At 41.6% G+C, this 14262-nt stretch overlaps 1 protein-coding gene across 3 annotated transcripts in view; it reads left to right on the top strand.

Moving 5' to 3' along the window:
- The window catches only part of CCDC91 (coiled-coil domain containing 91), a 231312-nt gene that overhangs the window by 79039 nt on the left and 138011 nt on the right, over positions 1 to 14262 (top strand). For all 3 annotated transcript variants that reach the window (XM_028144109.2, XM_028144112.2, XM_054719185.1), the window contains one exon: positions 13117 to 13194. In XM_028144109.2, the coding sequence (XP_027999910.1) occupies positions 13117 to 13194 (78 nt within the window). The remainder of the gene's footprint in view (positions 1 to 13116; positions 13195 to 14262) is intronic.

The raw sequence follows: 14262 nt of genomic DNA, 5'->3' as shown, positions 1-14262 counted from the left end.
ACTGGATGCCAATAAGCAGAGAAGGCATTTGTCTATATAGAGTTGCAGGGAAGGTAGAATTATTGTTTCCTCCCTCAAAATGTCAACTCTTAGTCCTCAGCTTTGGCATCAGAAATTATATCATTAGTCATTTACTTGTTGTTAGATATCTACAATACTTTTCATTTTATTATTTTAAAAGTTAATTTATTTTTTGTAATAGCAATCCTATCTAATAAAAGAGTAATATGCAAATTTACCATCACTCAAACACACAAGATGACCGCCCCCATGTGGTCAAAGATGGCTGCCCCCATGTGGACACAAGATGGCCGCCACAAGATGGCTGGCAGGGGAGAGCAGTTGTGGGTGATCAGGCCAGCAGGGGTGGACAGTTGGGAGGGACCAGGCCTGCAAGGTAGGGTAGTTGGGAGGGATCAGGCCAGCAGGGGAGGGCAGTTGGGGGTGACTGGGCCAGCAGAGGAGGGTAGTTGGGTGGGACCAGGCCTGCAGGGGAGGGCAGTTGGAAGGGACCAGGCCAGCAGGGGAGGGCAGTTGGGGGTGACTGGGCCAGTAGAGGAGGGTAGTTGGGTGGGACCAGGCCTGCAGGGGAGGGCAGTTGAGGGGGACCCAGGCCTGCAGGGGAGGGCAATTGGGGGGATCAGGCCTGCAGGGAAGTGCAGTTGGGGGCAACCAGGCCTGCAGGGGAGGGAAGTTGGGGGGGACCTGGCCTGCAGGGAGGGCAGTTGGGGGGGAGATCTGTCCTGCAGGGGAGGGCAGTTTGGGGCAACCAGGCTATCAAGGTTGGGCAGCTAAGGGTTACCAGGCCAGCAGGGTAGGGCAGTTGGGGGCGACCATGCCTGCAGGGGAGGACAGTTAGGGGTGACCAGGCTGTCAGGGGAGGGCAGTTAGGGGCAATCAGGCTGGCAGGGGAGCAGTTAGGCGTCAATCAGGCTGGCAGGGGAGTGGTTAGGGGGTGATCAGGCTGTCAGGCAAAAGCAGTTAGGGGCAATCAGGCAGGCAGGCAGGCAGGAGAGTGGTTGGGAGCCAGCAGTCCTGTATTGTGAGAGGGATGTCTGACTGCCCGTTTAGGCCTGATCCCAGACAGTCGGACATTCCTCAAGGGGTCCCAGATTGGAGAGGGTGCAGGCTGGATTGGGGGACACCCTCCTGTGCATGAATTTCGTGCACCTGGCCTCTAGTATATTTATATAGTTCAATATTTTAAAAAGTGCAATAGGGTATATAAAGTTAAAAGTATACTTTGACAATATCTGCTACCCACTGTTCTTCCCTGGTGTCAGCCAATATGAGCAGTTTCTTACATATTCTTCTGAAGATATTTCAGGTAATTACACATATAATATCAAAGCTACAGGCAATGTTTCCATTTAAAGATTCTCATTAAAATTATATGTTAACATAGTTTAAAGAGTCATATAGCTCTAAATGCTAAATGGCTTGTTATAGAAAACAGTATTCACTGATCCTTTCCCTGTTTCTGCCATTTTTAGACCCATCAAAAGCAACAACTTTCAACTACTTAAATAGTATGCCCATATTTTTTAATAATATACATAAAATATTACTACTTCTTGATTTTTCAGATTTAAAATTTTTTTACCTCCAGTCCACACCTAGAATCCCTTCTTCAGTCTCTTAGTATCTATATATATAAAAGGCTGGTTGCTATGACGCACACTGACCACCAGGGGGCAGATGCTCAATGCAGGAGCTGCCAAGTGACAGCAACTTTGCAGAGTACCCTCTTGCACTTTGGGACCCCTGGAGGGATGTCGGAATGCCGGTTTTGGCCTGATCCTGGCAGACCAAGCTGAGGGACCCCACCTGCCAGAGGGACCCCGCTCATTTCACAGATGCTCTTTGAGCCCTAGCGCTGCCCCAGGTGTGGCCAGCTGGGGAAGGACTGTGGGAGGTTGGCTCCAGGGTGTGTCCGGCCCGTCTTGCCCAGTCCTGCCCCGCCCAGCCGGCCACCTTCTAATTAATTTCCTTTCAATGTGCATGAATCCATGCACCAGGCCTCTAGGAGTTACATAGTAGATTTCATTAGATCAGCATTCAGTTGTTTACATTATAAAGATTATGTTAAATACTATTGACACCTGAATCATAATATATTATGATTAGTTTTCCCTTCTTGAAAACTTTTTGTTTTTCTTAAGTGACTGTTGTCTTTATCTATATTCTTATTCATTGTGATTTTTTTCCATGCAGTTTTTTTTTTTTAATTTTTGTTGTTATGTTTGATCTTAATTAATTGAATTCTTAGGCCTTAATTGAGAATTCTGTCTCCCACTGGTGTTTTGTGCTTTTTTTTGGGTGGGGGGGACTTAGGAGTATTAACTGTCCTGGCACTATACTGGTATACTTTTAGGATTTCTATTGTGTAGTTGTCTAACCACTTGTCATTTTTATTTGGTGCCACCCCAGGACCAAGTAATATTTGCTTTTCTGATAGAAAAGTCTATCTAATGACCTTTGTTCTGATACTTGTAGGAATGCTTCCCATTTAAAAATTAGGTTTCAGTTCAGTTTCTCTTTCTTTTTTGGTGGGTGGGATGGTCCTCAGTAATTATTCTTAATTCCTGCAAGCCAAACAATACTGTAAACATTAAGCTGTGAGTATGATGTAGTTGTATTTTCACTGGAAGCCCTTTTAAATATGCAGTAGTACTGAAGACACAGTCCTCGGGCCTACATTTGACCAATTGTTGGAACTCCAAGCATCCCTTCAGTGTATAATGTTTAGATGTGGAGACTTGCTTGAGCGATTTTTAAGGAAGTACTTCCCTATTGTTTGGATAATAATACCCCCTATTATCTACCCTCTGTAACACCTATTATTTGGATCCTGGATCCACTGGGTTGTTTGTCATCTTGTATCTATTTTTTATTTCTTTATTCTCCCTCCCCTTCCTGTTTGATGTTTTTTGCTTTATTTTCCAAAGCTTCTATGGATTGTTTTTATATGTATTGTTGTGTTTTGAATTCCCAAGAGCTTTTATTTGAGTATGTTTATGTTATTATTTTTATCTATAATAATAAAAGCATAATATGCTAATTAGACCACACAGCCAAATTACCTTCCAGATGTCCTTCTGGATGAAGCTGCAGTGGTGAGGGCCAAGGCAGAGGCGGTTAGGTGTGATCAGGCAGACAGGCAGGCAGTTAGGGGCAATCAGGCAGGCAGGCGAGTGGTTAGGGGTGATCAGGCAGGCAGAGGCAGTTAGGAGTGTTCAGTTAGGCAGAGGCAGTTAGGGGCGATCAGGCAGGCAGGCGAGTGATTTAAGGGTGGTCAGGCATGCAAGCTAGTGGTTAGGGGCGATCAGGCAGGCAGGTGAGCAGTTAGGGGTGATCAGGCAGGCATGCAGAGTGGTAAGGGGCGATCAGGCAGGCAGGCGAGCTGTTAGGGGCAACATGCAGGCAGGCAGAGTGGTTAGGGGCAATGAGGCAGGCAGGCAGGCCAGCGGTTAGGAGCCAGCGGTTCCAGATTGCGAGAGGGATGTCCGACTGCCAGTTTAGGCCTGAACCCACAGGTATCCCCCGTGCACAAATTTTGTGCACCAGGCCTCTAGTCTTTATATAATGGACTTATTCCAAGAAGCTTTTTTCTTTTCTAGTATTGTATTCTGTCCTTTCTTTTTCATTTAGAGGCTTTGTTTAAATGGCTGGTTATCCATAGCTATCTCTTTTTTAGGAGTAGGGCAAAAAGGTTGATTGGAAGCTTTGCTGGTAAGTGGGGCAAGGTGTAGGGTAGGCTTTACTGTAGGGTTTTCTGATAAGATTGTTGATTGTCAACACTTTCTCATTACCTGTATCTTTAAGGCAGGCCTGGCTTCATGGGCACACAATTTGCGCATTTTCACAGGACTCTGTGATTATTAGGGACTAATGCTTGGTTTAATGGTCTACAAGATGTTGCCATCTTGAAATTGTTAATTTTTGAGCAAGGGTTTCACATTTTTATTTAATACTGAATTTTTAAAAATGTTTTTTATTGATTTTAGAGAGAGAGGAAGGGGAGGGAGAGATAGAAACATTAATAAAAGAGAAATCTATTGGCTGCCTCCTGCACCCCCCTACTGGGGATTGAGCCCACAACCCAGGCATTTGCCCTGACTGGGTCATCCCTCAACCACTGAGTGACTCTGGCCGGGCTCATTCTTTTTTTTTTTTGTATTAGGAAACTAATCTTAGAACAGAGGGCCACTCTAAATCCAAGATGATCTTATTTTGTAATAATTATATATGAAAAGACCATATTTCTAAATAAGATTACTTTTATAGATACCATGGAATAGGATTAGGGATTAGATACCTGGGATTAGGATTTCAACCAATCTTTTTTTGGGGGGTTGCAATTCAACCGACAAGACAAGTGACCAAAACTAAAAGGTGATTTTTATTATTAAGCCATTTTTCTCTTTTTGATCAAAGTATTAAATATTTTGAGAAGCTATGTTATTAGAAAATCCCTTTCTGTTATCAGATATAAAATACAATCAAACTTAGGAGAGAGGCTTAAAATGGAAAGTCATAAGAAATTATTAGAATTTTTGTGATGTATACATCTTTATTGATTGAGATAGGTACATTTATTGTACTTATAAGGCATAAGTCTATTGGTTATCATTAGCAGGCTGGAAATGTTCCTTTATACTCTCAAAGTAGTGAACCTCAAGGAAGGAATGATTTGTTGTAATTATCCTGATACAGATAACTGCAGCCCTTTTTATAATTGCAAACTGTCTGCTCTTCTCTCCTTTTCTCCTTGATCCCCAGTTCTCCTTTTTTCCTCCCTCCCTTTTTTCTTTCCTTTTCCAAAACTCCTTTTCTCCTTTCCATTACTCCTCCCCTTGACCCCCCCCCCCATCCCCTTCCGCTCGGCTTGAGTTAGTTTTGAGCATCTACCTCTCAAGGCAGTTTGCCTTTGAAGACTTCAACAAAGTTGAAGATATGTAGTAATTTCTTTTAAATCTGGCCCAGAGTGAAGTGTCTGCCTTTCCTATTGGAGCAAATAATAAGGTGACATTGAAGTAGCATCCGGAACAGGTCCAATCTAATCAACACATTAGCCAAGATTTTGGTCAGGGTTACACAAGAGGCCATTTTCTCAGGCTGTGCCGGATTGCCCTTTATTCTGTAACAGGTTGTAGTTGGGAGAGGAGATAATTTGCTAATGGAGAAATGATAATTACAAAAAAATGGCACTGTTGTAAAGCAGGTCATCTTGTGAATTTTACTTAAATAGCATGTGACCTGCTTACTTGTTTCTCATTTGTTAACTACTAATTCATATCCATAAGGTTTTAGTTTAGACAGATGTGATATTGTCATGTCTGAGCTTTTTTATAGAAACAAAAATCAATTACTTCTTTGCTGGTGTGAACAAGTCACCGAGTTCTTTCCATACCTTCATCCTTGTATCTGTTAGGAAACATCCCAAAGGAGTTTATTTGGTTATCTTGTTTTTGATTGAGAAGATTCAGTAAAGCTGATGCTTTTGGAGTCTGTGTACTGATGAAATCCATGCAATGTATTAAGGCAGCCATTAATGGAATAGGGCCAGAGATCAAAATTAATTCTTTGAAAGATCATGGAAATATTAAACTGAAGGGGCAGACTAATTATGGGTATCTGTTTCAGTACTTACTATGGCAAAAATGCTTTATTTCCATATGCAATATTACTTTACTAATGTTTACATGCTTGTGTCATTTTTTTTCTCTCATTTTATATTTGCTTAAATATTTGACTTAGTCTGTGAAATTGACTTGAAGATTTTGAAGGATTCTGTCATGTGTTGTTATTTGTTACCAATTGTACAGAGAGACTAAAATGACATAGAACTAGGAGGTAGAGATTAAACTTTTATTCAGTGAGAAAGACTTCTTGTTTCATAATTGTCATGACAGTGAAAGGTACTCTCTTTTATAAACCAGCTAGGCTTGTTGCAGCTGTCAAATGTGATGGAGAGGTGGTGTTTTGTTGTTTTGACAAAGTAGGTACATATAGGATCATCTAATTTTTGTGCTTTTCTGACATGTACAATTAGGCCACTTTGGTTCATTCGATTTCTTAGGTCTTGGTGGGGGGATTTTATACCATTTTTCAGTTAGAACCATTCAGTGCATTGGTTAGATGTTATCCTGCTATTTTTATTTTTATTTCTTGCCCGGCAAGTTTCCTTTTGGAGGTGTTTGTGGCTGTCTTATCCAATATAGTTGATTAGTTGTTGTGAAAGGGACATAATCTTGTGACTTCAGAGACAGTGGTGGTGAAGCCTATATTGGAAAAACTTTCTCAAGCTGACAATAGTGACTAATTATGTTCTATTTATGTTCAGTTTAATTATAGATGTGCCTTGGCCAAAGAATTTAGAATGTGAGAAGTAACTGCTTTCTAATAGGTGGAATATAATGGTTGATTAGTGTTTGGAGTTCCCTCCCTCCCTCTCTTCTTCTCTCTTTCCCTTCCTCCCTCCCTCCTTCATTTTTTCTCTTTTCTATTTTAAGTACTGTAGTAATTAATTCCAAATACCTAAATTAAATGTTGGTTTTTAACCATTTATGTGGCAGAGGATCCTATTACTATGTATGGATTAATTTATTAGGAGTAATTAGTGTGGGTTCTATTGTTAACAATGGCCAACAATATAATGTGAACTGAGAAATATTTATCAGTTTGTGTCATAAACGGGCTTTAAAATACTTCTGTGTATCATTCTTGATTTAAATATCTGAATTGTGTTTTGTCATCAATATGGGCCTACTTTAAAAATTTTGCTAATTTCTTATTTTGTTTCTATACAGGATCTGTATTTGTTAATTATATGGTTCTTATTTACATATGTATTTAACAAATATTTTTTACATCAATTATGTTAGGCATATTAGGGTATTAGACCTGGGTGTGTTTAGCAAGTTTGGCAAGGAAGTGGTATTGGAGTGGTTATGGGTGGTGGATAATTGGTTGGAATGTGCTTCTGATAATCTTTAAGAAGCACTGTATTTTACATTATTTTTATCAGACCAAACTTTCTGGTTGACAGTAATGAATTGATAAATGATTATTTCAAGTTTAATCAAGAGTGACCAATTTGTATCTTATTTTCATCAGAAGATATGACATGACATGTGATTCTATCTATTAATGAATTTTACATAGAAAATGGATCTGTTGATGAGGAGTTGGGAGTATACTCAAATAGTTCAGGCTTTGACTGGATAGTTCTTAATAAACATTGGGCTATCAGGATATGTGACTCAGGCTTCAGCTGATCCTATTGAACTTGGTGACATTGAACAATCTTCTTGACCTCTCTAGGTGTCAATTTCTTCATTTATAAAATAAACTAGAGGCCCGGTGCATGAAATTCGTGCACAGAAGGGGGTTGTCCCTCAGCCCAGCCTGTACCCTCGCCAATATGGGACCCCTCAAGGGGGATCGGGCCTAAACGGGCAGTCGGACATCCCTCTCACAATCCAGGACTGCTGGCTCCCAACTGCTTACCTGCCTGCCTTCCTGATTGCCCCTATCCGCTTCTGCCTGCCAGCCTGATCACCCCCTAACCACTCTGCTGCCAGCCTGTTTGCCCCCAACTTCCCTCTTCTGCCGGCCTGGTCACCCCTAACTGCCCTCTCCTGCAGGGTTGATCACCTCCAACTGCCCTCCCTTGCAGGCTTGGTCCCTCTCAACTGCTCTCCCTTGCAGGCCGGGTGCCTCCCAACTGCCCTCTCCTGCTGGCCATCTTGTGGTGGCCATCTTGTGTCCACATGGGGGCAGGATCTTTGACCACATGGGGACAGCTATATTGTGTGTTGCAGTGATGATCAATCTGCAGATTACTCTTTTATTAGATAGGATAGAGGCCTGGTACAGGGGTGGGGGCCAGCTGGTTTGCCCTGAAGGGCGTCCCGGATCAGGTGGGGGTTCCCTTGGAGTGTGGGGCGGCCTGAGCGAGGGGCCTGTGGTGGTTTGCAGGCCGGCCACGCCCCCTGGCAACCCAAGCAGAGGCCCTGGTATCTGGAATTTATTTTCCTTCTACAATTGAAACTTTGTATCCTGGAACGGAGCCAAGCCTGGAGCTCCCTCCGAGGCTGGCAGCCATTTGTGTTGGGGTTATAATTGAAACTTTGTTGCCTTAAGCGGGTGGGCCCGGCCAGGGTGTGCGGAAAGCTTTGCTTCCCCTGATGCTGGTGGCAACCCTGGCCTGCTCTCTCAAGCTCCATTCTGCTGCCATTTGTTTGAATTTGTTTACCTTCTATAATTGAAACTTTGTAGCTTGAGTGGAGGCTTAGGCCTGGCCAGGGCAGGCGGAAAGCTTAGCTTCCTCTGTTACCTAGGAAACCTTGCTCTCTGTGGCTGTAGCCATCTTGGTTTGGGTTAATTTGCATACTCACTCTGATTGGATGGTGGGCGTGGCTTGTGGGCGTGGCTTGTGGGTGTATCGGAGGTATGGTCAATTTGCATATTTGTCTATTATTAGATAGGATATGTTGGAACAGCTTACCTTTAAAGTCTCTTCTTGTTTAAAAAGTATGTTGTTTTATTTAAGGTGAGGACATTTTCTGAATCTTCCCTTTCTAATGATAGTTTTGGGTTTGACGTTTTGAAAGAAACTTATCATTGTGGTCAAATTTTGTTTTGACTACTTTGAAGATAGGTTGAAATGTTTGGTTCTATATTCTTGAAATAGAAATTTCAGGCTGCGTATAATTATTTGGTTATTCCTGTGGGTGTTTGTTTGTTTTTTTGGTGGGGGTCGATAACTGGGCAGTCTGGTGTGTTACAATGTGGTTATATGAGTGCTGCCAGTAATTTTGAAGTAAGCAAAGGGGAATTAATTGTTCTAGTTTTAGCATACTATATCATAGAATAGCATTAGAAACATTGGGAGGGTTTTATAAAAAATGATTTAATCTCACTCCCTCTTTTAACAGATTAAAAATATATAAAATATTTGTTAATTTATATGGATTAATATAAATTACATTGAGTACATTGACATAATCTCACTTATTGACTCAACAAATATGTATGTGAACTAGCCTCCTTTTTGAAGACTAGGTCTTAAATACACTTCTAACATTTTTATTATGATGTTAAATAACATAATGTCTCTTTGATAATGAATGAAACACCTTTCTCACTTCCCAAATATTTTTGGCCTCACATTTTTTTATGCAGTCCTTTTTTATTGAGCTGACATTATATACAAGGCACCATTTGAGGTAAATATATTTAATGGAAGTAAAATTTCATCTTCCCAAATTGAACTTAATGTCAGAATTTGAAATCTATCTAGTGTCTGTCTTTTCCTCACTTTTTTAAGTCCCATAGTGTTAGAGATTACCATCATTGTCTTTCCCAATATAGCAGGGTAAGATAGGTAATGGACAATTAGTAAGTAGTGATAGGTGCTATGAATAAAAATAAACCATGGCCCTGGCTGGTGTTGCTAAGTGTTTAGAGCATTGGCCTGTATACTGAAGGGTCATGGATTTGATTTCAGGTCAAGGGCACGTACCTGGGTTGCAGGTTCAATCCTTGGCCCAGTCAGGGTACATGCAGGAGGAAACCACTCAATGTGTCTCATATCGATGTATCTCTCTCTCTGTCTCTCTCTCTCTTTCTCTGTCTCCCTCCCTCTCTCCGTCTTTAAAAATCAATGGAAAAATATCCTCAGGTGTGTGCTGTTTTATGTAGGGTGGGTCAGGAACTTCTCTCTGTTATGATTTTTGAGCAGTATTTAAAGGAAATGAGTGTGATATCTGGAGCAAATTGTATATCAAACATAGCAGATAATGATTTCAATAACATTAGAGCAGGAATGTACTTAAAATGTACTTATAATGATTTGAGGAAAAGCAATGACAACAGATGGAGGGACTTAGAAGGAGAGTGGTATAGCTTTGGCCTATAGGAAAGATTATAGAGTGTATTTAAAGTAATATATGGAAGGTAGTTGGGAATTTTGATCAGATGTATATATTTCATTACAAGTTCTCAGAATTTCATATAAAATTAGACCAAGATAGTTAAAGAAATAATCCATAAACATCTTCAACAAAAAGATAGTTGACATTTATATGAATTCTAGAACACAAGCTGATAGAACTGAATTATTGATAGCAACAAGATGTGCATGTCCAGCACATCTGTGCTGGATAATGGAGGTGAACATAAAGGCCATTTAGGTTGGTCCCAAACGCTTAGGAATTCAGGCATTGCCAACCCAAAAGAACAGTTCCCAGTCAGAGTAGAACACTTGGAAGACAGACTTGAGGACAACAGCCGAAACTTACAGTCCTCTGAGCCCTCATTTCTCTTGCAACTACCCTGAGAAAGTGCCCCTCTTAAAGTACAGAGGTGCATGGTGAAGGGAGATGGTAGGAAGTAGAATAAGACACTGAAGGGAGGTATTGTTAGGGGAGGGTTTCAGAGAAAGCAGATATTAGAAAGTATTAGAAAAGGGGCTACACTAAAAAATATTCTATCTAATAAAAGAGTAGTATGCAAATTAACTAGCACTCCATTACATCCACAAGCCACGCCCACCAGCCAATCAGGAGCGAGTATGCAAATTAACCCAACCAAGATGGCTGCGGCCATGGAGAGAGCAGGAGGGAGGCTTGGATTTCCCCGGCGACGGAGGAAGCCAAGCTTTCCGCACACCCTGGCCAGCCCAGGCTTCCACTCCAGGCTACAAAGTTTCAATTATAGAAGATAAATAAATCCCAACAAAAATGGCGGCAGCCATAGAGCTGGAGAGAGCAGGAGGCCTGGGTTGCCCGTGGTGATGGAGGAAGCCAAGCTTTTTGCACACCCTGGCCGGCCCAGGCCTCCACTCCAGGCTACAAAATTTCAATTATAGAAGTTAAATAAATCCCAGCAAAAATGGCAGCAGCCACGGAGCTGGAGAGAGCAGGAGGCTAGGGTTGCCCCCGATGATGGAGGAAGCCAAGCTTCTGCAGCCCTGGCCTGCCTTAGCCTCCGCTTAAGGCCACAAAGTTTCAATTATAGAAGATAAATAAATCCCAACAGAAATGGCTGCCGCCTCGGAGTGAGCACAAGGCTTGGCTCTGCTCCAGGCTACAAAGTTTCAATTGTAGAAGATAAATAAATCCCAGATCCCAGGGCCTCCACTTGGGTCGCCGGGGGGCGTGTCCGGCCTGCAAACCACCACAGGCCCCTCACCCAGGCCACCCCACGCCCCAAGGGAACCCCCACCCTGATCTGGGACACCCTTCAGGGCAAACCAGCTGGCCCCCACCCATGCACCAGGCCTCTCTCCTATCTAATAAAAGGGTAATATGCAGATTGACCATCACTCCAACACACAAGATTGCTGCCCCCATGTGGTCAAAGATGGCTGCTCCCATGTGGACACAAGATGGTCACCACAAGATGGCCAGCAGGGGAGGGCAGTTGGGAGGGACCAGGCCTGCAAGTGAGGGCAGTTGTGGGTGATCAGGCCAGCAGGGGAGAGCAGTTGGGAGGGACCAGGCCTGCAACGGAGGGCAGTTGGGGGCTATCAAGCCTGCAGGGGAGGGCAGTTAGGGGTGACCAGGCTGGCAGAGGAGGGAATTTGGTGGTGACCAGGCCTGCAGGGAAGGGCAGTTGGGGGGTACCCAGGCCTGCAGGGGAGAGGGCAGTTAGGGGTGACCAGGCCTACAGGGGAGGGCAGTTAGGGGCAAACAGGCTGACAGGGGAGAGCAGTTAGGGGTGACTAGGCCTACAGGGGAGGGCAGTTAGGGGCAAACAGGCTGACAGCGGAGCAGTTAGGCATCAATCAGGCTGGCAGGGGAGTGATTATGGGGTGATCAGGCTGGCAGGCAGAAGGGATAGGGGCAATCAGGTAGACAGGCAGGCGAGCAGTTGGGAGCCAGCAGTCCTGGATTGTGAGAAGGGTCCCAGATTGGAGAGGGTGCAGGCTGGGCTGAGGGACCCCCCCCTCCCCCGTTCACGAATTTTGTGCACCAGGCCTCTAGTGTGTGTGTGTGTGTGTGTGTGTGTGTGTGTGTGTGTGTGTGTGTGTGTTAACCTTATTATAACAACAGAAAAGGGAGCCCTAGAATTCTGATGCTAGGAAAGTTGTTCAGCCCCATTTCACTTCTTATCCAGGAAGTTTGTCCTAAGAGTAGACTGGGGCATGGGTAAGAGAAAAGGATAGTGGTGTAACTGTGTAGAAGCATTTGAAGAATAGAATAAATTAGAAGTACAAGGGTTCAGAAATGAGAAAATATAACAGTTATATAAAAAGAGATGGTTTTAGGAGGGGGCAGAGGGAGTCAGTGGGGGGTAAAGGGGAACATCTATAATACTTTCAACAATAAAGATAAATTAAAAAAAAGATGGCTGACAGTCACAAAAATAAATAAAATAAAAAATTCTAAAATGAGGACTAGGTTTGAAATAACAAAAGAGTGAATATAATACTATGGAAAGAAAGAAAAAGGATGGCAAAAGGAAACTGAAAAATATCAAATAATGGAGGAAGGATTTGAGAGGAATAATTACAAAAACAAAACAAGGAAAACTGATCCAGTATGTAGATAAACGTAGTTCCTGAAAAAGAAAATCAAAGATGTGAAGCAGAACTATATCAAAAAATTCAATAAACTTTCATTAAATGGCTAGGACCCTTATAATTTAGAAGTGCACATGTGTACCCAGGAAAATAGACCCAGACAGTCAATTATGAGACATATTCTATTGGCTTTAAAGAACATCACAGAAATCTAGAAATTCAATGACTTTGCTTTTTGATTTGCCCAGGACAATCGGTAATATTTATGTCAATTATTCCAGTGTAATTAATCCCTTTTACTCTCAAAAGTGACACAATTAGGAACATAAATTATATAATCAAGTATCAGGTAGAGAATATTAGATCCATTTCAGACTTTTAAAAACATACCAAAAAAATAATATAATTAAGATACTCAAGAAAAAAAAATCTGAATGCTTTTAAAGAAAAATTAAAAAAAAAAAGCTTTTTTCCTGTAACATTTTATTTTCACAAGCCACTCAATTATTCATGGATGCAAAAGTCAATGGTTTTATTGTTTGTAAACAAAAGAACGTATCATGGTTTACTTTTTTTTTCTTCAGGAAAAACATAAACAAGAATTGGAAGACATGAGGAAAGCTGGTCATGAAGCCCTCAGCATTATTGTGGATGAATATAAGGTAGAGGATTGAGAATCTATTTTATTTATTCTTTTCTTTTCCAAATTATTACTATTTTTTTGTTAATCCTCACCCGAGGATATTTTTCCATTGATTTTTAGAGAGAGTGGAAGAGAGATGGGGGGTAGGGAAGTGAAGAAAGGGGGAAAAAGGAGGAGAGAGAGAGACAGAGACACAGACAGAGAGAGACAGAGATTATTTGCCTCCCACGGGGCCTGGACCAGGGCCTGGGGATTAAATCTGCAACCCAGGTATGTGCCCTTGATTGGGAATCAGACCCACAACACTTCGGTCCACGGGCCTGCACTCTAGTGAACCATAGAGAAACACTGGCCAGTACTCTATACTTTTAAACTTTGGCAAATTTTAGTAAAAAAAATTTTATAGTAGACATATTCTACACAAATTATAGAATTCTAGTGTAGTCTTGTTTTGTATAGAATTACTTTCAAGTGATCAATGAATTGTCCATTGAAAGCATACTTGGTAACACCAGATGTTGTTTGAGAAGTTACAGAATATTTGAGAATATAGGATTGGCAGAGGGAGGTTCAAAAATAATACTATAGAATTAAATACTGGAATACATTATGGTTCCACTTCTTATAGAAAAAGAAAGTATAATATAAACCTGAAAAATATTGTTATACATTTTTCTTTTCCTAAATAGATTTCAATACATTTAAGTAATGACAGGAATTATGATAAATATCAACATCAGTATAATTCTTTTGCTTTTGTCTGTATAAGCTTAATCATTTGAAGGAAATTCAGTGTTTAATGACAAAAATATTTTTCCCTAACATTTCATGTCAGATCTTTTTTCGCATAAGTAAAAGAGAAATACATTCTTGTTGAAATCACATTTAAATAATTCTCCAAGAGATAATCACTATTAGTTGTTTGATTTGCATACTTCTAGAGGGGTGATTTCTTTATCTCTAATATATATATCTCCTATATAATAAAAGGCTAATATGCAAATTGTCCCCTCAACTGGGAGTTTGACCAGGAGTTTGACCGGAAATTCGACCAGGGTGCAGGGCCAGCCAGCCAACCACCCGCAGC

Source organism: Eptesicus fuscus, chromosome 7 (genome assembly GCF_027574615.1).
Source record: "Eptesicus fuscus isolate TK198812 chromosome 7, DD_ASM_mEF_20220401, whole genome shotgun sequence".
Lineage (NCBI taxonomy): Eukaryota > Metazoa > Chordata > Mammalia > Chiroptera > Vespertilionidae > Eptesicus > Eptesicus fuscus.
The sequence above is the reverse complement of the archived record's forward strand: the minus strand, read 5'-3'. Positions and strand labels throughout refer to the sequence as shown.